Source organism: Abramis brama, assembly GCF_963993115.1.
Source record: "Abramis brama genome assembly, chromosome: 11".
NCBI lineage: Eukaryota > Metazoa > Chordata > Actinopteri > Cypriniformes > Leuciscidae > Abramis > Abramis brama.
Genome location: NC_139973.1, coordinates 4,606,585 through 4,633,711, shown reverse-complemented (window position 1 = coordinate 4,633,711; position 27,127 = coordinate 4,606,585). Strand labels below are relative to the sequence as shown.

The window sequence follows — 27,127 nt, the reverse complement described above, 5'->3', positions numbered from 1 at the left end:
AAGCCCATATTCTTTGTTCATCCAACTGACCTCCTTACATAAACCTAGTTGTAATCCAGGTAGAATAAACATATGATCCCAGCTCCAAATCTCTCTGTACACACAGGAGTGGTGTTCTCTCATAAGCCTGACAGACTCTCTCCTCTTTGATCGCTGTGTTTTGGCAATGTCTCACCCTCTTGTCTGTCTGCTCCTCAAAGCTCAGCTTGAAACTGTCTGTCCGTGGATCAGTGGAGCTGTCCAGACCCATGTACCCGAAAAGCTGACAACTGGACTCACCTAGACCTGATGCTGAGTGAATATAAATGGAAAGATTAGAGTGAATTACAATGGTAAGAATGAAGATACTCTCACAAGCCACTGACCTTTAAGCTGCTCCTGTCTGAGTTTCCATCCGTGTCCAGTGAGGTACACACAAGGAGGGGGACAGAAAAACCTGTGGAAACACACACACACCATCATTTTTGGATAAAAGAACCTGGTGGAAATATGGCTAAAACAACCATTTGGAACAGGGTAGATGGTTTCTAGCTAGGCATAATCTGGTCCAAGCTGGTTAGTCAGTCTTTATCAAGCTGGACAGAACTGGTAGACCATCTTGAACCAGGAACAAACCAGCTTCCATGTTCCAAAAGAAAAAGTTTAAGCTGGTATGATTTTTCCAGCAAAGATTTGGTTTAGACATTTTCCCAAAAGCTAAACCAGCTGATTTTCAGTACATAGTGTGTGTGTGTGTGTGTGTGTGTGTGTGTGTGTGTGTGTGTGTGTGCGTGCGCGTGTGTGTACTGTACATGTGTGTCCTGGTAAATCTTACATAATGTGGACAAAATGTCATAAAACTTTCTGCATTATTACATTTTCAAAAAACATCACTTACTATGTTTTATAAGCTGTTTTCCTCATAGGGACCAAAAATGACCCCACAAAGAAAAGGATTTCAGATATTGCCATCTTTGTGGGGTCATTTTTGGTCCCTATGAGGAAAACAGCTTATAAAACATACTAAGTGATGTTTTTTGAAAATGTAAAAATGCAGAAAGTTTTATGTGATGGGTAGGTTTAGTGTAAGGGGAGAGAATATACAGTTTTTACAGTATAAAAATCGTTATGTCTATGGAAGGTGTGTGTATGTGAATGCATGTGTAGTTCACTTTTTGAACATGTAAATGCACAGATGTAAATCATTTTTACCTTTTCTCATTCCCATAAGACTTCTGAGCAACTTTGGCATGCAGGATGATCACTGATTGGTCAGGTCTGAATTGAAGGTATTGCCTCACTGAATCTCTGGTTACTTTTTGCAACAAGGAGAAATTTTGTTCCTCCCTAGTGATGCACAAAAATATTTATTTTAAACTGGCATCCTCTCCAAAGTAAACTATCTGTGCTTTTCTGAAAGATCCCATCATGGAATAGTTCTTTATATTGGGACACAATTTAAATAGGGGCATTAACAGCCTTTTTGGCTGCCCTTGTTGCTGTGTTTAATGTCAGAAAGCTCAGCAGAGCTAACCACAAATGTCAAGCAGCCTGTATGATTCAGTAATAGATATTATAGAGTTATAATGATAGATACACTGAAGCAAATAGTGGGCTGGATGTGTAGACAGTGAAGCAGACAATTAGAGGACAGAACATGACACTTTTCCATCATTTTTGAAAAAGAATATTGTTTTATAGAGCTAGACGATTTGATACACAGATTTGGGGAAATATTTATAAAAATAAATCCTTTTATCACAGTTTCCCTTTTAAACAATTTTAGGCACAGAAGAATAATCTTATAATGCTTGTTTTATTAAAACGTTAAGAAAGCATATTTTATGTTCCACAGAGGAATGAAAGTATCATGGGATTGGAATTACAAGAGGATGAGTAAATGACTCATGATGTTTTTCATTTTTCGGGTGGACTATTAAGCACTTTGCTCTCCATGTACATTTGAAACATGAAAAACTATGAATTTATTTGACTTTAATTAATTGTTTCATATGATCTATTTGCAGTTATTCGTTTCACTTTTAAATATCTTGTTTTATTATTACTCAATCTGAAATGGTTGATTTAATTAATATTATGGTAATCTCCTGCCTCAATTTTGTTCAGTATTTTTAACAGTGCATAATTTTCTGGGAGTCTTAATTTCTTTGATTAGGAGCCCAATGATATAAATGTGGTATTTCCCAAAAGAGTAAAATGCTTTAATTGAAAACTCACATAATTCTCAAGGCTTATAATGTTTCAGTCTGTCTGCCTGGGTTTTTATTTGAGGCATTCCCAAGAGGATTTGGGGTCAAAGGCAGTAATGTTACTTCCTACTTTGAGCGCATTAGGATAGAGATCAAATTGGATCCCTGTGTTTGGCTGATATTTTGAAGAATGTTGGTAACCACTGATTTCCATAGAAAATAGGGGGGGAAAAACTACGAAAGTCAATGGGGACCAGAAACTGTTTGGTTACCAACATTCTTCCAAATATCTTCTTTTGTGTTCAGCACAAAAATGAATTAATACAGGATTGAAACAACTTAAGGGTGAGTAAATGATGACAGAATCTTCATTTTTGGGTGAACTATCCCTTTAAGTAGACCTATCTAAAACACACTTTCCTTTCATTTAAACTGCACTCTAAGATCTTAAACGTTATTTTTCGACTACCCTAATACAGGCACTATTAATATTTCATAGAAAGCCTATAAAGAAAATAGCATCACTTTGAATGAAATTCAAAATGATAAAGTCAGCTCTGTGTTCAAAAGTGGCACTTCAAGAGCTCGTGCATCAGTCGTGGACTAAAGCAGAACCGCAAGGAATTTCTGAAGGCTCACTAAAAGAAAGCTAATGTTCTCTCTCCTGCTGCAAGCAACCCCCCAAAGAAATCCTGCCTGCTCTTCCCATTTCGGACGGGGGTGGGATCTACATTTCAAACGTGCTCTGCAGATTTAATACCTGGCCAATGTCCTGACTGTTCACTCTATCCCAGAATAATCGCCTGGAGAGGTTACTACTCACCTTAAGGAACAGCTTGACACTTTTAATAGGCTTCCTGAACCACTTCAGCGTCGTTTTTGTCGTTTTTTTGGATACCGTTGCACACTTGTACAGGAGAGTTTGTACCTGTGTCATTACCTGAGGTGAGTGAAGCACGCGTCTGATGTGTACAGGTGAGAGGCTTCAGCAGAGTCCACGATGGCCAACCCTGGAGAATTAAGAGGAAACTATCTTTGTTTCTTGTGTTTTACTAGTTTTATTGAGTTGTAAATTAAGCAAAACTATTGAAACTGTTTGTTTAATGACATGAAGACTGGCCTTCTAAAAAATATATTTATTACTTATTAGCAGTTGTGAAATGGTTAAATTATTTAATGTGTGCAACATGGTAAATGTGCTTAGGTGAGCAATATTTTCGTGCTCTCTTTTTAAAACAGTGCTTTCAGGCTAAACGTCTTCTGCAATTTTCCCTGAGGAAAAATATATTTTTTAATTAGGCTAAATAATAATAATTAAAAAAAATGTTTTTTTTTTAAATTATTTTTTGAGAAGTTTCGAGAATGATTACTTGGGAAATACTAAATAAAAAAAATTGTCGCGATATTTAATTAAAAAAATACACTTGATTTGTTGAATATATATGTACAATCTATGTGCATTATACATGTTATGTGACCCATTTTCAAAATAAAAGCATTGTTATGGTCGCATGTCGTGCTCCTATACCTGCGAAAAGTGCATTTGTTTAAAATAGCATATTAACATACCATTCTTCTGCAGTATGTAGGCCTAACAGTTTAAAATAGCATATTAACATACTATTCATACTATTTCTGCAGTATGTAGGCCTAGCAGCACGCACAGCAGCCTATGTAATTGTTCTGTAATGTATCCATTATGATAGTTTGCCTAATAAAACTAAGCACACTGTGTAATACTGTCTCCCACAATGCAATGGTCTCAAATTGGCCTACGATTTCCAAGTATAGGTCTCTGCAGGAGAGTAATAGGAGTTATTTCTGTCACAGCTATGTTAACTGTAATTTTCAACCCATTATTATAGTAATCTAGACAAAGTTGAATATAAATTGCAACATTTATTTAATGATCGATTGATTGATGACCTGAATCGTTGAATTAAACAGGCAACATCATGAGGGTATATGACAAGAATGCAGTTTACTAATGTTTGAAACTTTTATTCTTGCATATTTTATTCTGTTTAACATAATAGTAAAGCAACTGTGACCGTAAACAGTTGCCTATACTGTGCAGTAAGTACTCCATTCTGAACACAGCCAAGAGCTGAACGAATCTAAATATAGATCAGCGTGTAACAGACTGGCTGTGTCTCAAAACCTAGTGTGCCGCCAAACTAAACAGGATTTCCACAGTGCTGTCTAGGTAGGCAGCTCCCTTGGTTTTGGGACACCAGTACATGCTTTAGGTGCGCAGTGGTTGGCTGGAGGCGAAACCGCTATTATACTATAGTAGCAAAGCGTCACATCTGCTTTCAATCCTACTATAACAAGAAGCTGCTGTTGGTTAATCTAACTGTGAAGCTGTCAGTCAATCTGCTGCCAAAGAAACCACGCTTGTCATTTTCCTCCATTTGCCCTCTTCCTCTAATGCTCCTGTCTTCTCTCTCACTGCCTCACACTGGGGTTTTCTTTGGTCTGTCTGAGAGAAATGTTTATACTGTGAGGCTTTAACCCATGGAGATCCCTTTGGGCTAGAGCTGGGATCTGGGAAGCTTGAACAGTCTTCCAAAGATATACTCAGCACTCTGAAAGAAATGTGCTGTCACTCTTCTTTTTTTACTGCCTGTCACCTTTTCTCACTCCTCCACGTTACTATGTTGGGAGGCACTATCAATCTCTCAAGACTTTTAATGCTCAGAGATTGCTGAAACGGAAACCTATGATGATAGGGTCATATTTCACACCAGAGTCAAAACTTATACTTTGCTTAAAGAATATAAAGCATGTTTTGGTACCATTAAGTTTAAGGCCGTTTTTAACAATTAAGAACATTTCCCCCACCATGCAAACACCATGCCTTTAAATTATACTGATATATGATTGATGCTGACAATTAATATTTATTTATTTTAATGCTTTACAGTAATGAGAATTTTAGATTTTTTAAAAAAATTATTTAAAATAATTTGTTATAATAATAAATATTATATAATATAAATAAAAATATGATTATAAATAAAATGCAATTTATTTTTCTTAAATGAATGCCCACCATTGTTAACAAGCATGTTTCTCTTTTAATGTTTTATTTATTTTTAATCAATAAATAAAAATATTACATAATAAATATTATATAATATAATATAAATTATTTTTTTTATTTTGCTTAAAATAATGTCCACCGTTGTTAGCATATTTCCCACACTGACCTGTTTCTCTGTCTCCTTTCCTTTGGTCCTGCATGACGCTCAGGTGTACAACAGCCGTTTTGAAATCTTCATAAAGTCCTCTACTGTGCCAGACACTCCACTGTTGTTCATGCTATGGTTTTTACTTTATTCTCTCCTTACGCAATGTGACGACAGTGTAACTGTCAGAGCTCTGTTGTAAGAAGACTTCTCCATCTCCAATTCCAATAACTGTGTTATCAGGAGTATTTGTAAATCTATATACATGTTTGTTTTGAGAGATAGTCACCTGTACTCAGGTGCTGAATTCTCACGCCTCCCTCCACGTGGCAAGCAGTTACTGATACAAGTGAACATGGAATGAGCCGTAAAGTCCAAATAGAAATAAATGTGGGTGACATTTATTGCTGATTATGTTGTGGAGAGAAAGCATGGACACCAAACCATCTGGCTTTTCAGTTACTACCAACAAGCAAACAGGAATCATACTGAAAAGGATAAGTGATTTTACACAACTTGGTAGTTATATGGAATTTGCAGATGCAGGGCCTAACATTTTTAAATATGGGGGGTATGTGTTCATTAAACCAGCAAACCCCTTTTACAAGATCCTGCATGTTCTTCAAAGCCAGTTTAATGGAAACAATTTCAAAGTCAAAATTTTAGATCAGTACATACAAATGGACTGGAATAACAGCACCTCTTTATATGTCTGCTATGGTATGCTTAATGTAGTGTAGTTAAAGATGACATGCTGCCATCCAAGAGCCAGTCATGGTGCTATATTCTCTGTAAACATTAAATAACCACTTTAATCTTCTGAATTTATTGTCTCTCTGCCAGCATGATGTGTGTGACCATACAGTGCTGAAATAATCAAAGCTGAGTTAAGGGTCTCCGCAGCTCGTACGCACACACTTAAAGCCTAATGTACACATATAGCACAGAAGGCTTCATTGTATTTGCACACAGGGGACTGAAGTCTGCCGTTTACCTGGATGCCACTGAAACCGACAGTTATGTGCAGAATCTTAATCAAGGCTTGGAGAAACCACAAACCAGCACTGGTCATAGAGGTCACTCTATTTCATGCTGAGAGAAGTATATAGAGATGCATGTGCAATATATTTTCCCGTCTTTGTCTTTTTGAAAGGGGTAAATTCACCCTAAAAGGAAAATTCTGTCATTATTTACCCGCAAACATGTTTCAAAACTGTATGATTTTGAAAATGACCATAAAGAAGCATGTTTGATGTCAACGAGGCACGTTTGAATATGTAATCTGTAGAAGCAGTGTATATTTTTCTAGCACCAATGTTAACAAATGAGAGCGTTCACATCAGAAGCGTGACGGACACTACTGTTCAAATGTTTGATGACAGTAATTTTAGAAGGTTTTTGAAAGAAGTCTCTTATCCTCACCAAGGCTGCATTTTTTAAATAAAAAATACAGTAAAAACGGTAATATTGTGAAATGTTATTATAAACTTAAACATGTGTTTTCTATTTGAATATATTTTACAATGTAATTTATTCCTGTGATGGCAAAACTGAATTTTCAGCATCATTACTCATTACTCAGTCTTCAGCGTCACATGATCCTTCAGAAATTCTAATATGCTGAATTTTACAGGATTCTTTAATGAATAGAACGTATTTAAAAAAGGGTAGCTCTTTATTTTACAGTCCTGTTCCTCATTTACATACTATGTACTTATAGTAATTACAATAACTGGGTAATAACTAGGTACTAACCCTGAACCAATCCCTAAACCTAACCTTAACCCATGTAGTTACCTTATATTACCAGTACGGTAACTACACTGTAAGTACACAAACTGTAAAATAAAGTGTAACCAAAAAAAGCTTACTTACCCCAAACTTTTGAACAATTGTGTATGGCCTTAAAGAATGGCATTTGAGAGCTATGGCAAAGATTATTAGCAAATAATAGCTTAAATTTGTGTCTGTTCTTCGCATAAAGCTTTCATATTTTCAATATAGTGCACATCGTATGGACAACTTTTATGGTACTTTTGTGGAGTAGAATGGCACGAGGGTAGGTAAATGATGACAGAATTGTACATTTTGTATTAAATCTTTCTGTAAGCATACCAGCTTCAACTCTGCAAATTGTACTGCTGAAAATCCTGTTTTTGATTGAATAGATAGGAATGCAGCACAGCAGTAATCCGTCTGGCTGTTTTATCTGCTGAGTTCAGAGACAGTAAAATGAATGCCAAATCATGACACACTCTAGTGATACCATGACCACTTATAGTGATAACCCTTATCAGGCCCTTGGAGAGGTAGATCCCTTTTCTAAGTGACTGACAGCACTCTGTTTACAGCGCCAGTGTCCCAGACGCAGTTATTTTCCAGCAATTACTTCACACAGCGTTTGAACTCGGAGCCTGTGGTGATGTGATTGGCCCAAAAGTCTATTAACTCTTCAATGTTAACGGTCTGTTTAGAAGTGCTGCTGTGGACCATCTGTTTGGTGTCGCCGTTTTATTGCAAGCTCAGACTGGAATGTATGGCTGCCTTTAAAGCACAGATTTCCCTTGACCTGCCATTTTTCTGTTTCTTTCTCTTCTCCACCTACAGCCAGTGGGATTTTTACGGTGAGATTGAGCCTTTGTCGACGAAACATGACACATGTGTTGGTGTATGTCGGTGTGCTAATAGCCATAATGGCTGCAACAGAAGCAAGACCTAAATCAGGTTGGTTAAACCGCCGTTATAACACTAATAATTCAATCTTGACAGTAACAGTGGGAGACACTACCTCAGAGTCTGTTTATTACACTAAGCATTTAGTGGTGGCACAATTGTGTTGGTGTTGGCAAACCAGATGGCCATTGTAGAGCATGTTTTTTTTTTTATCAGCTAGATCTTGTTCTCAAATGATTCAGGATCCTGATTTTACATGCAAAGATAAACCAACATGTATTATATTTACATGAACTGCATCGGCTCAATATGCAAAATTAATTCACATGAGGTTAGGCTGAAAAGTAAAATGGACTGCATGATATTTTCTTTATAATTTGAGTGTTTGGTTTCTAAATGCCTCTTAAATTTCGATGGTTTTATGCTCTTAGCAGCCATTAATTCACCACACAAAGCATGTTTATCCTTGCTTTGATGGTGATCCTTTATTTAATGTATACTATATATTTTATTTCTGATAATTTTGTTCATGGTTACCAAGGAGCAGGTCAGCCGCCTTCCTAATTTGACTACTAAATGACAGATTAATTTGGACCTGAAAAGAGTTTGATTAGACAACATTTAATGTCAGTAACAAAAGATAATAGAAAGTGTTTTCTACTCCCTCTTAAAAATGATTACAAAAGTCATTAAAACCATTTTGGGGTTCCCTAAATAATCTTTCAGTGATCAGTTCTTATAAGAAACATTTTTTTTCCACTATAAAGAACCTTTTGCACACTGGGAAGGTTCTGTGGATGTTAAAGTTTCTTCATGGAACCATCAATGTCAATAAAGAACCTTGTTTTCTCATACTCACTTTAAACTGTGTCAATATTGCCATTATGTGGTTTTTAATTCTATTTTCCCACATTTTACAGCTGAACCAAAGTGCAAATCTGGTCCGGTTGACCTTGTGTTCATAATCGACGGCTCCCGCAGTGTTCGCCCCCATGAGTTTGAGACTATGCGCAAGTTCATGATTGACATCATCCATGAGATGGACATTGGCCTGGAAGCCACAAGAGTTGGTGTGGTCCAATACTCCAGCCAGGTCCAGAACGTCTTCTCCCTCAAAGCCTTCAGCAAGCCAGCGCAGATGGTCAAAGCTATCAACGAGATCATTCCATTGGCACAGGGCACAATGACCGGCCTGGCCATCCGTTACGCCATGAGTGTAGCCTTCTCTGCCGAGGAAGGCGCCCGTCCCAACGTTCCCCACGTAGCTGTTATCGTGACGGACGGCCGCCCTCAGGACCGCGTGGCTGAAGTGGCAGCTGCTGCGAGAGAGTCTGGGATTGAGATCTACGCCATTGGTGTCGCCAGGGCCGATATGACATCACTGCGAGCAATGGCATCACCACCGTTTGAGGATCACGTGTTCCTCGTGGAGAGCTTTGACCTTATTCACCAGTTTGGGCTTCAGTTCCAAGACAAGCTTTGTGGTAAAGTGTTTCTCCATGTGATACATGCTCAAGAGCCCCAGTGAATGAATCTAGACATTTGTGTTGAACTTTTCAACTTTTCGGAATCTTTTCTACCTCAAACCTCAGCTCAAAGTTGCAAGTTTTCCTTAGCAATAACAAAAGATATACAATACTGTTTAAAAATTTCGGGTTGGTAATTTTTTTTTTAAAGCTCTTGAAAGAAGGTTCTTATGCTCACTGAGGCTGCATTTGATCAAAAATGCAGTATTATTACCAAATTTTATTACAATTAAAAATGTAATTTATTTATGTGACTTATTTGAAAATCTTAATTTATTTTAGTGTCCAATTCTCACAATTAACTAGTTGCTCATAAGCATGCATAGGATATTGGTTGTTTATTAGTACTCATAAAGCACATATTAATGCCTTATTCTGCTTGACTTTATTCTACATCCCTTAATCCTACCCAATACCTAAACTTAACAACTACCTTACTAACTATTAATAAACAGTAGTTAGGAGTTTATTAAGGCAAAAGTCGTAGTTAATAGTTAGTTAAAAGTGAGAATTGAACCCTAATCTAAAGTGTGACCATCTTTTTCATTATAAATGATTTTACTGTCACCTTTGATATGATGCATCCATCCATGTTGAATAAAAGTATAAATTTATTTTTTAAAAGTATTACTGACCCCAAACTTTTAAATTGTACTGTATACATTCGTGAAATAATGTATATTTAAATATAAAATAAATTAATTCTTAAAATTCTTTTAAAAATATTTAAAGATTATTTAATCCAATTTATCACAATCTTAACATTTTTATTCTTTATTATTATTATTTTTTCAACAAAAATGATTTGCCATATTTGTGAGAGTAAAATTGACTAAGGATAATTGATTTTGAGGAATTGACTAGTTTAAAGGACATTTTTGTCAAAAGTAAAAACAAAATAAAAACATTGGTCGTGAACATTGGTTCACATTGTCCTTTGATCTTTAAATCAGTCCCACCTTTAATTTTTTTCTCGTTGAATATCCTTTTTCAACAAGGATTCAAATGCTTAAATCTTATGCTGACTTTAAGCATATTAATGCTGTTGCTTTTATGCCCTGTGATTGTGAACACTGATTTAGTTGTTCCTGCTTTCGCAGTTCTCATATGTGCATTGGATTTGCAGGGATGGACTTGTGTCTGGAGTCAGATCATGGCTGTGAGCACATCTGTGAGAGTTCGCCTGGTTCCTACCACTGTCTGTGTCTGCCTGGATACAAGCTCAATGAGGACGGCAAGACCTGCACGCGTGTGTACCCTTACAAACTACACATCACAGAAGTATGACATAATTATCATTCCAGTGGTGCTCAACAGGTGTGTGTTTGCTTCCTGCAGCCATTGATTTATGTGCTGAAGGGAAGCATGATTGTCAGCAGATTTGTATCGCTTCCCCTGGGTCATTCACATGCGACTGTAACACGGGATACACACTCAACGATGACAAGAGAACTTGCACAAGTTAGTGATGCATGTGCTTGATGATATTTTTTGTGTTTATGAGCTGCTTTTGTTGTTGTGCGGTTTGAGATGACTAGTGAAAATTATTTTATTTTTATAGTTTAAAAAATAATGATTACAAATTATATCTGCGTAACAATTTGAGTGAATTGTAAAATTTACATAAACTAATATTTTAGTAGACTATATAGACAAGGGTTACATTCGGAATAGCATACTACCATACTATTTAAGCAGTATTATGTATACTGATTACAGAATGCAAATTTTGTGTATGCTTGGAATATCTGGACTGCATCCACTAAAGTGTGCAGTATATAATATATACTGCACAGTAATATATAATATATACTGTACAGTATGCAGCATGCAGTAGTGTGTACACTAGCATTCCATTCCGAATATAGCCGAAGGAACATCATTGTATACTAAATATACACCTCTTCCGCAGGTATGCAAGTACAGTATGCTTGCTTTCTTGTATACTTAAATCCAAACTTAAAGATCCCAAGATATCACAGAGTGAATTTCTCTCCTGTATACATATTTTCCTATTGAAACTGGTGTTATTGTAGAATTTTTTAAGTACTGTTTATTATTAATTTTTTTAATTGGCTTTTCATTTTAATTTGTTTTATCACATAACAAGTGATAGTTTATTTGTTTATATATTTCTATTTAGCTTTAATTTCTATTTATTATAGTAATTTTAGTACTTTAACTGCCAAATCAACATATCTCATTTTAAGTTTTAAGTTTTACATCTAATATTATATTTTATTTAAGCTTTATTTTAATTATCAAAAATATGTTTGAATAGTTTGTGGTTACACTTTATTTTACAGAACATGTACTAACAGTGTACTTACAGTGTAGTTACCCAAGAAAGTACTGGTACTATAAGGTAACTACATGGGTTAAGGTTATAGGTTTAGGGATAGGTTCAGGGTTAGCACCTAGTTATAACCCAGTTATTGTAATTACTATTATTAGTACATAGTATGCACATGCGGAACAGGACTTTAAAATAAAGAGCTACCATTTTAGTTTTAGTTAACAACACTGAATGAAGCAGGAAGTACACTAGCCTATCGAATGAATAGACATGGACTAAAATCCAGAAAGCATAATTACTCAGACTTCTCTCACTGTTCTCTGCCCGTTCCAGTGATCGACTACTGCTCGTTTGGGAATGATAGCTGTGAGCACCAGTGTGTGAGTGTCCTCAACGGTTTTAATTGTCGCTGTCAAGAAGGATTCTCACTCAATGATGACCTGAAAACCTGCACAAGTTAGTGAGAGCAACCGGGACACAAATATTTCCTCCCTGCACTTACAACACTTTTTAAAATTAGTATGCAGTATACAGTATATGCTGTGCAGTATGTTACGCATTAGTAGTATGCACTGCGTGTACCATATTAATACAGAGCAGGTGATTAAAGAGAAACTGACATTTATTGGATGACATAGTCAAATGCAAACTTAGAGATGAATCTTGCATGTGTTTTCTGATCACCAAAGTTTCATGCTTTTGTCTGCCTGTTCCAGTGATCGACTACTGTTCATTTGGGAATGATAGCTGTGAGCACGAGTGTGTGAGCGTGCTTCAGAGCTTTTATTGCCAATGCCGTGAAGGATACTTGCTTAATGAGGATGAAACGACGTGCACAAGTCAGTGAGGGCACACACAATTCACATTTGAACGTTTTATATACCCACAACACTACAAGCCTATAATTACATGCTAGACATAGACATTATCCTAACTAACATTTTTTCAAGCACATGGAACAGTCTCTAATGCAAAGGGAAAGTTTGAAATGTCATCACAGCTTCCGCATGGCTGCGTTATGCTGCTATAAAGCACACGCTACTTATCTATCCATTCCTGCTGTTACCAGCTGGTTAAGCCACTGAACAAAAACAAAATGTTTTAGTGTTTTAGCTTCTAGTTCCACACAGACTTTATAGTAAACAGTAAAAACTGCAAAACAATCAAGAGCTGCTTATAAGCAGTATGGAGAAGCTAATTGATTAGCCTATTATCTTAGCAAGCTACAATCAAGTTACTTTTTGTTAGCTGTGCTACAAGCTACTATCAAAAAGTAGCAAACTAAATTAAGGCTATTCATGACAAAGCAGTAGTTATGTGGACTGGAACAAAATTTGATTTTGAAAAAAAAGATTTTCCATGCTACACTGCAACTTGTAGGCAAAAGTAGCTTGTTACTGGAAAAGCTAAACCGTTTTGAAGACAGCTAAGCTAAGTTATCTCTGACTGAAGCTAGTTACTCTCCAGCACCTCTAAAGAGACACATGCACATCGTTTTTGCAGCTTAACTATTCTGAAACACAGCTTGTATGTTACTTTGATGTGATTTATTTGCTCTTCCTGCTTTGCCAAAGCTTTCTAACTCTTCTCTGCCCGTTCCAGTGATCGATTACTGCTCATTTGGGAATGATAGCTGTGAGCATGAGTGTGTGAGTGTCCTCAACGGCTTTCACTGCCGTTGTAACGATGGATACTCACTCAACGATGACATGAAGACCTGTACAAGTTAGTGAAGGCCATCGTCAGTTTTTACATTCATCGAATCAACGGTGTTCCTTCAAAATCTATTTTCCTTCTATTTTTCTTAATTGTCTACCATTAGTATTGTGGCAACCCATTGCTAAATTGCAAAGCTGCTAGATTGAACACCAACAGATGTGGATCCCAAAGGGTCAAAGGATCTAATATCCTTCCTCTCACTGCTGTCTGTTCTTTCTCAAAGCTTCTGTTAGGGATTTTAGATGTTTGTCTACAAGGTTTTAGCTGCTAAATTAGGCCACACAGCCTCTCTCCAAAACCCTGTTCTTCTGTTTCAACCCCCCAAAAAAACAGTATATAAAAGTCCCCAATGTGAGCATATGATGACCAAATCAAGATCATTGGTAGACACTTAAGAAACAATTAGAAGGAAACTTAACTTAGAGCATTTAAATGCTGTAAATCACAAGTTATATGTGAGATTAAATCGAAAATTTACCATATTCGGCACTGAATGTCATATACTTGAATTCTAATCCATCTAATCCATATTTAGTGATCGATTACTGCTCATTTGGGAATGATAGCTGCGAGCACGAGTGTGTGAGTGTCCTTAAAGGCTTTCACTGCCGCTGTAATGATGGATACACTCTCAATGATGACAAGAAGACCTGCACAAGTTAGTGAAGGCAGAATATCATTCTGTTCACAATCAACCTTCCTTAAGAATCAATTCCCTTCCATTTTTTGTCAATTGCTTACCATCAATATTTCAGCCATTGATTGCTAAGCTTGTAAGAGCTTTCCAAACAAGTGGTGTTTTTCCAGTTTGAACACTTGGTACATTCAAGTCATGTTGGAAAGATCGCATTTACGAGTTAAACGCACACAAACTTCACCACAAAGTCATAATTACGAGTGGGGAAACTGGATTTTCTTTAAGCCCTGAGATTCCAAGTTAGGGGCATGTCAGTGAGAGTCTGTATCTGTATTAATGGTAAATTTGTAAAAAATTATTGAACAAATTTGTTTTCATTTGTAATAAAATCTACGTTGCATGGACAAAATATGATAGTATTGTACAGTTACGGTAGAATATATAATGATTCATAAAATGTACAGGCCTTTAAAATTGTAATAAAAACATAAAGTAAAAACACACAATGCACATTTTATGCATCATTTTGTAGATTTAGAGTTTATAAAAATCTTGTTGAATGTTATGCAGAAGAGGTGCATTGCTATTTTGCTCCGAGCAAAGTTATTTGAAATCACCTGACGTTGTAATTACGACTCATAAATACAAACTTCTCAGGAGGACTTGAACGCACTAACTGTTCAAACAGAGATGCTCTTTAGATTTTGCTTGTCAGGAAAAAAACCTTTACTTTTTCTATGTTGATTGAGACCAAAAAGTCTCTTACACCCATCTTGTGTAATGCACCATTTTTAGTGGACTCATTTTGGCTTTCTAATAATTCATGGTAGACAATTGAGAAATATTGTGAAACATTTGGAAGAAACTTTCCTTTAAAATACCCAAATGCTGAAAAAATGTTAATTAGGGATTAATGAAATATTTACTATATTCTGCACAGCATGTAATATCCTTGAATTCTAATCCATCTAATCCATATTTAGTGATCGATTACTGCTCATTTGGGAATGATAGCTGCGAGCACGAGTGTGTGAGTGTCCTCAAAGGCTTTCACTGCCAGTGTAATGATGGATACTCACTCAACGATGACATGAAGACCTGTACAAGTTAGTGAAGGCTCACAATCCATTTCTACATTCACTCGTTTAATTTCCTCGCTTTTTTCTCAGTTGTTTAGTATAAATTTTTGGGCCATCCATCGCTAAACTTATAATAGCTTTTCAGTATGATAGGTTTCCAAATTGATCTCCAACAGACATGGTCACAAAAAGATCTGTGGTTTTATCTGTTATAATCTAATCATGATTTAATGAACTGCGGAAATTTCTGAACTATAACGTTTATATAAAAGAGAAATGTTTATCCTGTTTGGTCATGTCCTTAAATCCATCTAATCCATATTTAGTGATCGATTACTGCTCATTTGGGAATGATAGCTGCGAGCACGAGTGTGTGAGTGTCCTCAAAGGATTTCACTGCATTTGTAACGATGGATACTCACTCAACGATGACAAGAAGACCTGCACAAGTTAGTGAAGGCCACATGATTCAAATCCACACACATAGCCCAATTTGATACTTAAGTACAAAACCAAAATATTTCATACCTTTTATAATTCCAGTAAGTCCATGCTTAACTCCAAATCCATAAAACAAGCACATCTCAGTAGAAAAATAAATGTAATAATTTTTTTTCAAGTTTCCTTTCTATGCTTCTTCCTCTTACAAAACATTTTGCTGTTTGCCAGCTACTTTGGCTGCTCGTCTTACTCCATATTTTGAGCTTTTCTGCTTCTTTCTGCCTGTTCCAGTGATCGATTACTGCTCATTTGGGAATGATAGCTGTGAGCACGAGTGTGTGAGTGTCCTTAAAGGCTTTCACTGCATTTGTAACGATGGATACTCACTCAACGATGACAAGAAGACCTGCACAAGTTAGTGAGGGCAACATATCATACATATATATACTAATAATTAGAAATAAAATGAGATATACAATACCATTCAAAAGTTTGGGGTCGAGTAAGATTTCTTTTTGTTGAAAGATATTAGCACTTTTATTCAGTAAATATGTACTCAGTTGATCAAATATGACAGTATTTGTTACAAAAAAATTAATCACTATTTCCACAAAAATATTAAGCAACATATTAAGCGATTTCTGAAGGATCATGTGACACTGAAGACTGCTTATGATGACAGCAAGTAATGATGCTGAAAATTCAGCTTTGTCATCACAGGAATAAATTACGTTTTAAAATATATTCAAATAGAAATTTTGTTTTAAATTGTAATATTATTTCACAATATTCCTGTTTTTACTTTCTTTTTCTTTTTTTATCAAATAAATGCAGCATTGGTGAGCGTAAAAGACTTCTTTCAAAAACATAAAAAATAAATAAAAAAAACTTAACCCATTCCCAAATTTTTGAACAGAAGTGTAAATCTGAAATAATTGGGAGATAAAGTTGTAATTGTAAAAAGTCAAGTCACAAAGTTATTATTATTTATGTTATTTTTTATTTTATGAGGCAGCAATTGGCTTCCACTGGGTTTGCTGTTAAAATGCAACCAGTACTAAAACAATAATTAACAGCAAGGACAAAACGATCAATCAATCAATCAATCAATCAATTAATAAAACACTAGCTTAATCACTAGGACTAGCTTAAGCCTTGTCTGTGAAACCGGGCATATGAGCTTTAGATGTTAAAAGTCTACTTCTTAAGCATTTAACAACAACTTAAAAACAGTAACTTATGGGTATCTGTGCATACAACTTGTGTATTGCTTGCAGTGTTCTCTGCTTTTGTAAAGTGTGTTTCTTGCCATCCTCTTCCTGTTCCAGTGATCGATTACTGCTCATTTGGGAATGATAGCTGCGAGCATGAGTGTGTGAGTGTCCTCAAAGGCTTTAACTGCCGTTGTAAGGACGGATACACTCTCAATGATGACAAGAAGACCTGCACAAGTTAGTGAGAGTAACTGGTCCACGCGATCACTGTTCCAGATCTATGCACACAAAACTAACACAATGCTAATCATGCATGCTTGCTCTGTTTGACTTGGCAACAGGCTTCTTAAATCGTTTAGCTCTCATAATGTTGTTTTTTCTTGCCGTAATAATTTCTTAAAATGCACAGCTACCTCATGATCTTGCATGTTTTGTTTTTTGGTCACAACAGGGGGTGCTGTTCATAAAAAAATTAGTTCTAACTATGATTTTTTAAATTTTACCTGTTCAGAATCATTAAAATATAATATTTAATACCTTTTTGAAGAAATTGACTTCTGATGGTAGTTAGTTTTGCATGACATATTTTAAGGAGATGTTCTCTACCCTATGCCATTTAAGTATAAATCTTTGCTTATTGTTATGGAGGGAAAAATGCTTGCATTATGATCAGACCCCTCAAGTAAAGTCATTTCCAATTTAGTGGATATTTGCTCACTAAAACACTATTTCCTTTGTTTTTATCTCTTAGTGATCGATTACTGTTCATTTGGGAATCACAGTTGTGATCATCACTGTGTTGGTGTGCTCAATGGTTTCTACTGTCGCTGCAATGAAGGATACACTCTTCAGGAGAACGGAAAGACCTGCCAGTGTATGTATCAAGCACTGCACTGATCCTGTTATATTGACTGCATTAAAGTGGATTATAGGAGTCCCATTATGCCTTTTTTCATGTTCAACTTTCTTTAGTGTGTAATGATGCTGTTTGAGCATGAAAAAGGTCTGCAAAGTTACAAAGCACAAAGTTACTCCAAAGGAAGTTATTCTCTGAAACGCCTCTATTTTAGTCACAGTATTCATAATTTAAATAATTCCCACCCAAAGCATATGCAAAAAAAGGGGCGAGGCCTCGTTGATTTGCTTTAGTTCTATCAGAACACACTGTGCGATAGTTGAGAAGTTTGTTGAAACTTATGATTCATTATGACATTTCCGAAACACGCTCGAAGTGGCTGACCGCTGAGCACACTGCATGTTTTGGAAGGAGGGGCTTCGTAGAGACTGGAACTAAATATTAAGCGTAGTGTCAGTTCTGGCAGGTCACATTAGTCAACTCGCATCAGCTGACTCTCAGCTGATCCTCGTCTACCTATAGGAATACGACGCCTATCACTGTATACATATATAAGCTCATCAGTATTATCAACAGCTATCGCGTTTCTCAGGAGTTAATTACACTCCTCCATCCCCAGCTCCTCCTCTCGTCAGTCAGGATTTGGCATTCTGATTCCCCCTGAATCTGACTAAAATTCTCTAATTATGTTGCACATTAAAATGAATTAATGATATCTGCAATACATTCATGTTGGTTCTGTTCTGTTTACCCTAAAGGCCTATTTATACTTCTGCGTCGAACTGCCGCCGTAGCTACGTCGTAGGCTGTGTGTAGCGCGCGTACCGTACGGCGTACCCTGACGTGCACCTCTCCAAAAATGTAATAACGCGTCAATTCTACGCGGACGCAAACGCTGTGATTGGTGTGCCAGAACCCCTCCCTCGGGGTTTCACATGCTCCCTAGGTGCGCGTCAACGCGGACAACGACGCAGAAGTATAAATTAAAACCAACACGTTGCCTACGGCGTATAGGCTCCGGCGTAGGTCCGACGCAGAAGTATAATGAGGCCTTAAGGGGGGTTATTGCTGCTCTCCCTGCTCTTATCCATGCTAGGCTGAACAGAACCATACTGCTAATCCTAACTGTATGCTAATTGTCAATCGTACTTGAAGATAGTGATCCTGACAGAAAAAGTGTTACTGACAGACTGGGAAGAGAGGTGCTGCAACAATGTAAAATATGTGAAAACTAATGTGTGTTTTGAACATTCAAGCATGAAAACCTATTCTAATAGAGGCCAAAAACAAAATCAAGACTTTGAAAAAGAGCATAATGGGCCCTATTTTAACGATCTGAAACGCAAGTGTCAAAGCGCAAAGCGCAAGTAACTTTGTGGGCGGGTCTTGGCGCTGTTGCTATTTTCCCAGCGGGATAAATGACTCTTGCGCCAGGCGCAAATCTAAAATGGGTTGGTCTGAAGTAGCTTCATTATTCATAGGTGTGGTTTGGGCGTATTGTGAAATAAACCAATCAGAGCGACATCTCACATTCCCTTTAAGAGCAGGCGCGCTTTGTTCTAAAGCGGATTCCTATTATAACGGCGGATTTGCCAGGCGCGCGCCAGGAGCGGTTCACAGCCAAGGAGAGCAACGCTCTCGTCAGGGACGTTGGGGATGGAGAAACCCACCCAAATTAACTTCGGTTAAAAAGGCGTATGATAATTTGGGTAAATGTGTAAGCTAGATGTATGCTTTTATAATAAATTATCTATCTATCTATCTATCTATCTATCTATCTATCTATCTATCTATCTATCTATCTATCGTAATAATATATGATTTGCAAAAATGAAAACTGCTGCTTCTGTGTAGATGAGAGAATCAAAGTGTATGCGCGTTGTGCACACGCTACATTGATTATGGCCAAGCATGCGCCCTTAAAATAGCATATGAATAACATGCGCAACGCGCCACTGACTTTAAACAATTTTTTCCTGGTTAGTGGCGCAATTGTTTTCTAAACCTGCAAAATAGCATGAAGGAACGTTTGCGCCGCAACACGCCTCCTTTTTTGCGCTGAACCGCCCAGGGAGCGCAAGTTCATTCCCTAGTTTAGCGACGTGCTTCTGTGGAGGGAAAAGCGCGCTTTGCGCGGGTGCAAAATAGGAATGATACATGCGTCGGTGTACAAAGTCAATTGCGCTGGGTGCAAGATAGGGCCCAATATGTCCCCTTAAAGACGTTTTGGTATTAATGTACTTTCTCTTTTCCCAGTGTAATGCACAGAAACAGCTGTTAGTAGGTTTTCCCAAAACAATTGCAAAAAATAATAGTTCTAATAGTTCTAAGTAGCGGTAGAATTAGCTTAGTACATATTAATGTCTATATTTTATTGGTTACAACAACAGCATGCTTTTCAAAAGCAAAACATTTACTTTTCCAACTATCATTCAAGCTTTTTTTGCTTTCAGAACATTTGAGATAAGATAAGATTTATTGACCTTCCGAATTGATTATCAGATTAATCCACCTCATAAATATTTTCTGTTCCCAAACTGCGCTCAAATTGCTCAACACTGTATGGTTACCTTTAAAACTGTTCAAAATCAGCTGGCAAGGAAGTGAAGCGCCCCCTCTTTAAGCCTGATGACCTTCCCAGACCTTGGCCATGAACAGCTGGAAAGCCAAAAATATCAAGTGTGTCGTTTATCACTTTTTTAGTTTACCTAAAGGCTCTGGGCGTTTGCTTTAAGAGTCCAGTCATCTTTTCACCAGATATCCTCTCTGTCTGCTTACAGTGTCATATTTTTATTGTTTTTCTATTTGAATAAGTGTCAAAAACATTTCTTAAAATTATGCATGTATATGCATTTATGCGTTAAATATGCATTCACTCTTTAGTGTCACATGATCCTTCAGAAATCATTCTAATATGCTGATTTGCAGCTCAAGAAACATTTCTTATTATTATCAATGTTGAAAACAGTTGAGCTGCTTAATTTTTTGTGGAAACCAAAATATTAATGTCTTTACTGTCACTGTTGATCAATTTAATGCATCCTTGCTGAAGAAAAGTGTTAATTTCTTACTGACCCTAAATGATTTCGATGTGGTTTAAGACACACTCTTCATGTTTATGTCTTCTGCAGCGGATAACTTATGCAACACAGTCGAACATGGTTGTGAACACCAGTGTGTGAGCACTCCGGGATCATACCACTGTATATGTCCTGAGGGCCATGTGCTTCAGGACGACGGCAAGACCTGCGGAAGTAAGGAACACTTTCATTCAGACGACCCATATTACAGATGAGATTGTCCTAAACATTAGTTTAAAAGGGGAAATGCCTAAAGCTGAATTCCTAAAGCTGGAAAAGTTTCTATTTGCAATGTATAGATTGGTGTCTGCAAGAACTGCATGCTTTGTTGTTAAAGGTGAAGTATGTAATTTTTTCAGTGTTGAAATACTTTTTATCTCGGTTTAATTTTCAGAGATCACTTTAATTAAGTAAAGGTGTATTACCATTAGTATTACTATTGCTCATACTTTTATGAAAACCATAGTATTTGTTCCTAAACCGAGGCTAAATATTAAACTTTGCACATTTCACCAATGAGTTTTGCACAGGGAAGCACCTGGTAGAATATGAAAAATTATTTTTGCAGTTCTATTTTGTGGCACAATAATTTTACACATTAAAAACACTTTTAGACACCTTTATAAATCTAAAAAAGTCCCACTTTCTCTGCTAAGCATTAAAAATATGTGTCAAAGTTCAGAAATACATGTTGTGTTTCTTTGGCCCTCTTCAAGCCTGTCGATCCTCCAACATCGACCTAGTCCTCCTCATCGATGGTTCCAAGAGTGTGCGGCCACAGAATTTCGAGCTGGTCAAGCAGTTTGTCAACCAGGTGGTGGATCAGCTGGACATCTCCCCTAAAGGAACACGCGTGGGTCTCGTCCAGTACTCAAGCCGAGTGCGGACAGAGTTCACGCTCAGCATGTATCAGACAAAAGAAGAGATCAAAAAGGCTGTGATGAATGTGGAATACATGGAGAAGGGTACCATGACAGGCTTGGCTCTCAAACACATGGTGGAGAACAGCTTCACCGAGGCTGATGGAGCCCGTCCTGCTGGGAAGAACATCCCACGGGTCGGCCTGGTCTTTACGGATGGCCGTTCACAGGATGATATTCAAGAGTGGGCCAAGAAGGCCAAGGAAGCAGGTATTATTATTTAGGGGTGTTACAAAAGTGTAACAGTAACCAAAGTGTTACAGTCACAGAAATGATACAAACACTTACAAATATTTTTTTGTACACAAATTGTAGTTAAAGAATTTACCTTTTATATTAAAAATATGACTTAATTTTTCTTTATCAAAATAGAAGAAATCACATTTTAGTCTAGTCTACCTAACATTTTTTTTGTAAATATTATAATCTTTTATATGTTTTTAAATGTTTTAGATTTTTTATTTATTTCTAGAACAGATTATAACAAATTAGATAGATTTGAATTATACAATTTTAGATTATTAGAAATTAGAATGGAATTTCTCTTGTGTGTTTCAGGTATCACCATGTATGCTGTTGGTGTGGGTAAAGCTGTGGAGGATGAGCTGAGAGAGATTGCCTCTGAGCCTGTGGAAAAACACTTCTTCTACAGCGCCGACTTCACTGCCATCAGCCAGATCGCAGAGAACCTCAAACTCAATGTCTGCGCAGGTGCATTTGAAACACTGAGAATACACACACACATAGATCTGGATTAGATGGCAAACATGTTTACACAGTATGTTGTTCTTTAGCACCATCTAGAGCCTGATATACACACACACATGCATTATTTACCTAAGAAGGTGCCAATGAGTATACTATACATATATAGTAAATTCATTATAAAAAGCATTTCCCTCACATTTGCATTTCTGCCAAATGCATAAATGCAAATGCAAATTTGAGGGAAATTCTTTTTATAATGATGATTGGTTATTTCATTCTCATTTATTGCAACATTTTTCAGCTGAGAGTCAAGGAGAGATCGAGGTGAAGAACCCCTGCGCTTGTGAAAGTCTTGTGGAGTTCCAACAGGTTACGATGTCCACCCTAGACCAGCTCACCCAGAAACATATCCTTTATATATTTATTACAAATCCTTTAAACAATATGCTTTCTTTTCAGCACATTCAGCTACACCATGCAACTCCATTTTTTTTGCTCATTAGTGCTGTTTATTAAGGCCAGCATCATTTCTACTATTTTGAAAAATCCCTAACCTTAAGAATGTGACACTGAAGACTGGAGTATTGATGCTGAAAAATTCAGCTTTGATCACAGGAATAAATCACATTTTCAAATATATTAAAATAGAAAACAGTTATTTTAAATGAATAATATTTCACTAATATTTTACAGTATTTTTTTTTTATCAAATAAATGCAGCCTTCGTGAGAATAATTGGTGAAAATTCTTTCAAAAACATAAAAAATCTTGCAGACCCCAAACTTTTGAACGGTAGTGTATAGCTAGTGGATTTACGCATTATTACAACCAGCTAAAGTGTTTAACAGAAGCCCCTCTGTACGGAGAGAGTCTAGATTGTGTCTGTCGGTCTGATCTGTTCCAGACTGGCCCCTCTGCTTTGGCTTCTGACATAAACCTCTGTGACCACACGCTTCAATGGCTCTTTGTTTCAGATCTCTCACTCAGCATCATTTATCCAAGCTCAAAAGAGCCCTTGTCCGTGTCTGAGGCCAGAAACAGATGGTTCTGAACTACTAGATGCAGATACACGTCTCGGCTGGATCCATTTAACTAGAATTTGACGAGATTACTAAGAAAGGATGATGCTTCATGGTTCTCATCACAGTAAGATATTGCTGATAGATGTCCTTCACAGTTGGATGTAGTGGTTTGCATGCTTGCTTTGAAGTGATACAGTTCCCAATCTAATTCCCACATCTTCTCATCGTCTGTCTTTTCTCTCTACTGCATCAAATTAAAGTGCCAGAGAGGCCAAAAGGCCACTGGGTCTCATTCACTAAGCATGCGTACGCACAAATTTGTGCGTGAAATGTGAGTACGAACGATTTTAAGAACAAATCACGAATTACCAAAAATTTCGTCATAAACTTTATTCTAAATTTACAAAAAAAATATAGGAACACCTGAAACCACACGTAAGCAAAAAGCACTTACTCTGTATGGCTTTATAATCATGTTAAGAAGTGATATTTCATCCTAACATGACTATAATTATATTGAAGTATTGCATTAATTGTATTATATAATCCATATGTAAAATTATATAATAAAATGATTAAATAATACAATCTAATTTCATCTTAAATACATTCCATCATTTATAGTTAAAGAGTAAGAAAAGCTGTGTTATAGCTTCAGCTGCGAGGTTTCTCTGAATAACACAGATGTACGCGTATGTCCAGCTGGCTAATGAGAGGTCTGTATAAAAGGTGTTTATTGTGAGAACTGGTGAGAATGGCACACTTGGCGTTGCTCGAGGATCGGGCGAGAGCGTGTCTGCAAACAGCAGCATGTTTGACGAGCCTGACGAAAGGTTGTAAGTAAAGCGTGTGCGGAGTACTCCGAATTCACTAAGATCAGAATGATGTGAAGAACAAATTCATGTGCGGTTCATTCATAAATCATTAAGATCTTACCTTCATGCTGTGGAAATACAAACCGGAAGACAGAACACAGATGAGCGCAGTGCTGAAAAGGAGAAACTTTTTCGGTGGTGTTGGTTCCGGAGGCATTTTTTCGATTTATTTCTCCCTTAGGGATTTAAAACAAAAAAATGGCTTTGTTAAAGCGTTATAGGACATGAACCAAGCCAATCAGTTATGAGGTGAATCATAACATCACAAACTTTAATTTGAAGCAAGAAAGTATTTTAAAATCGGACAAAAAAAAAAAAAAATACAAGACTGTGTAGTAGGTGAGTAGTTGGGAGTAGGTAGAGCTAAAGAGCTCATAGGCGCGCTTTGCTTCTTGTGACGCTGTGATTAGTGGTATTTTCTGTACAGCATCATGGCATGGGTAATGTAGTTTTTCACCACAAATTCTTCTGATAAGCAGGATTATTTTAAAAAATAAGTGAAATTAAAATAATGCAGACTGATGGCTTCAACAGAAGCAAATGTGACCCATGCTGGCAAAATCAGAATGCGCACATGGGCTGATTACGAGCTACAGACAAAAAATTTGAAATATTTCGAATTTTAGGTTTTCACAAAAATGAGTTCAAGCCATCGTCTAGTGATCCCAATGCTCCAAATAGCAATTAAGCATCTAAAAGTATCTATATTTGTATGTTTTCTGAGAGGTGTACCTTCCTAAATAATGAAAAATTATTGCAGTTTTTCTCTACTCTCTTCTCGCAACATTCCAACTTTGTGAATATTCATTGCGAATTCTAGATGGCATGAGTCTGAATCAATGAAATGTGATTTTCAAATCCATGCTGATGTAAACAAAACCAGCTTGTTGCTAACCAGTCGCAATAACACCTTTGGTGATGAGTCAAAACACCCCGCGCGGTGGCGCATTGTGGTATCATGGAAGAATCCATCCTCTGAAAACATGAAAAGTAATTTTCAAGCTTATTTTAATTTTTCATCAATATATCCCAGTTTTGTAATGGATATGGATGATAGTGAGAGTACTCAGTAGGTGGCTAATGCTTTAAATGCACTGCGTTCGGTGAATCTTGTCGGAACATTTGACATGGAAAATTTTGCTCAACTTAATGACTACTTCAGTGATAATGTGCCACCACCAAAACAAGGTGATTGTGGACATTAATGTAGCAAATCTTGAACAATGGTTGGGCATGGACACAATATGAAACTGTCACGACTGTATTAAAATGAACCTTGCTAGCTGTGCTTCTAAGGAACCACCTAAAAAACACCCAGGATATGCAAACAAGCGATTAGAAACCACCTAGAACACACTAGACTTGTATCAGCAAGTTTTGCACTGGCAAACATCTCTCACATCTTCTTAAGAAAATGTAAAAATAGAGTTTGAATATATTTAATGCCTAGAACAGCCAAAAATGCAGAAAGGTAAGATGCTAAGTATGATTATATGATCATTTATTATAGTATATTTCCTTAACTGTATGTCACTGTCAGCTATGACCAAGCGATTGGAAGTGCTGGAGAACCAGTTGCTCACAAGAAAATGAAAGAGCTCGTTACACAACCGTATGGAGGAGGAAGGGGCCCGCTGGGGCTCAAGGGTCCTACAGTCAAAAGATCTACAGGTGTAGATGTCTGAGGCATGTGGCCAAATAATTCTGCTGCCATGTTTGGACATGGCTAATAATGTTCCCTATTTATACATGATCTGTATTGTATGATTTATAGAGAGGTATGTATTTATGGCAAATTTGATATTAGCATTTATACACTAAAAAGGGAAATTAAGTGTTTGGTACCACTCTGAAATATTGTCATCATTATCATGTTTGCATCTGTTTTTTTATCGGCACCAAATTTGTGTGGATCTATAAAACCTTCCTTTTATGCACATATATATTACAAAAAAAACAATTAGTTAGAAATGACACTCTTAGAATCATTAGTTTACAGACAAAATACTAATACCAAAAGAGAGAGACACAATGAGGCAAATTAAGCACTCCATATTACCAAAGCTGTTTCCCATCAATGTTGTGCCTGAATATTTGAAATACTCAGAGGATATTTGTTAATTGTTTAACTGGACTGCAAACAGATTTTTGGACTCAAGAATGGCCTGAATGGTTTGTTAACACTAAAATGAGATTTGTGTAAACAGGGTAGTGTGTACAAGTGCCCCTTAAGATTGCAGTTTTTTTTTTTTATTATTGTTATTATTGAAATGTAATTTACACATACAGAATCCAGTTAAGATACCTCAGTTTTTATGTTTTCAAGACGTTTGCAAAAAGGCCCCATTATAAGGCTCTTATATGTGAATTCTTCTATGTTTTTGGATATTTCCTAATAACACTCTTTTTTAAAACAATGAAAGTGTGTCTGTATTCTTTTCACATTGGGAAATAAAAAAGGTATATATATGTTTGTGTTCCTAAAAAATAAAAAAGATGCAGAAAAGATCACATATATATATGATATATCCTCTTTCACAAATACATTTTGAAACTTCACAAACACAGCACCACTATACTTTTTTATTTCTATAAGTATATCTACCGTCTTTTTTCAGAAATATTTTGTGTGTTATCTATCTTTAAAACAATTGTCACTTGGTTTGACATGTTATGTAGCATTAAAGTGTTTTTAAGCGTG

The 27,127-nt window shown here is 36.6% G+C and overlaps 2 protein-coding genes across 13 annotated transcripts in view; one reads left to right on the top strand and one right to left on the bottom strand.

The window, feature by feature from the left end:
* rbpjl (recombination signal binding protein for immunoglobulin kappa J region-like) overlaps nucleotides 1–5,570 on the bottom strand; it is a 16,871-nt gene extending 11,301 nt beyond the window's left edge. For both annotated transcript variants that reach the window (XM_084128152.1, XM_084128153.1), the window contains exons 1-5: nucleotides 5,402–5,570; nucleotides 3,130–3,199; nucleotides 1,192–1,326; nucleotides 366–436; nucleotides 176–291 (exon numbers count right to left, since the gene is read on the bottom strand). In XM_084128152.1, the coding sequence (XP_083984278.1) occupies nucleotides 176–291; nucleotides 366–436; nucleotides 1,192–1,326; nucleotides 3,130–3,199; nucleotides 5,402–5,435 (426 nt within the window). In that variant the 5' untranslated portion in view covers nucleotides 5,436–5,570. The remainder of the gene's footprint in view (nucleotides 1–175; nucleotides 292–365; nucleotides 437–1,191; nucleotides 1,327–3,129; nucleotides 3,200–5,401) is intronic.
* matn4 (matrilin 4) lies at nucleotides 2,813–27,127 on the top strand. Of its 11 annotated transcripts, none has more exons than XM_084128141.1 (17): nucleotides 2,813–3,134; nucleotides 7,988–8,104; nucleotides 8,974–9,537; nucleotides 10,706–10,828; nucleotides 10,918–11,040; nucleotides 12,209–12,331; nucleotides 12,592–12,714; nucleotides 15,215–15,337; nucleotides 15,637–15,759; nucleotides 16,043–16,165; nucleotides 17,080–17,202; nucleotides 17,717–17,839; nucleotides 20,953–21,075; nucleotides 21,618–22,031; nucleotides 22,380–22,532; nucleotides 22,831–22,935; nucleotides 25,961–27,127. In XM_084128141.1, the coding sequence occupies exons 2-17, from the start codon at nucleotides 8,032–8,034 to the stop codon at nucleotides 26,017–26,019; spliced, it is 2,598 nt and encodes an 865-aa protein (XP_083984267.1). In that variant the 5' UTR covers nucleotides 2,813–3,134; nucleotides 7,988–8,031; the 3' UTR covers nucleotides 26,020–27,127. The 11 variants fall into 11 exon arrangements, with proteins under 11 accessions (XP_083984267.1, XP_083984271.1, XP_083984273.1 ...); XM_084128145.1 differs by lacking the exon at nucleotides 16,043–16,165 and adding an exon at nucleotides 13,478–13,600; XM_084128147.1 differs by lacking the exons at nucleotides 15,637–15,759; nucleotides 16,043–16,165 and adding an exon at nucleotides 13,478–13,600 and having other exon boundaries at nucleotides 2,814–3,134.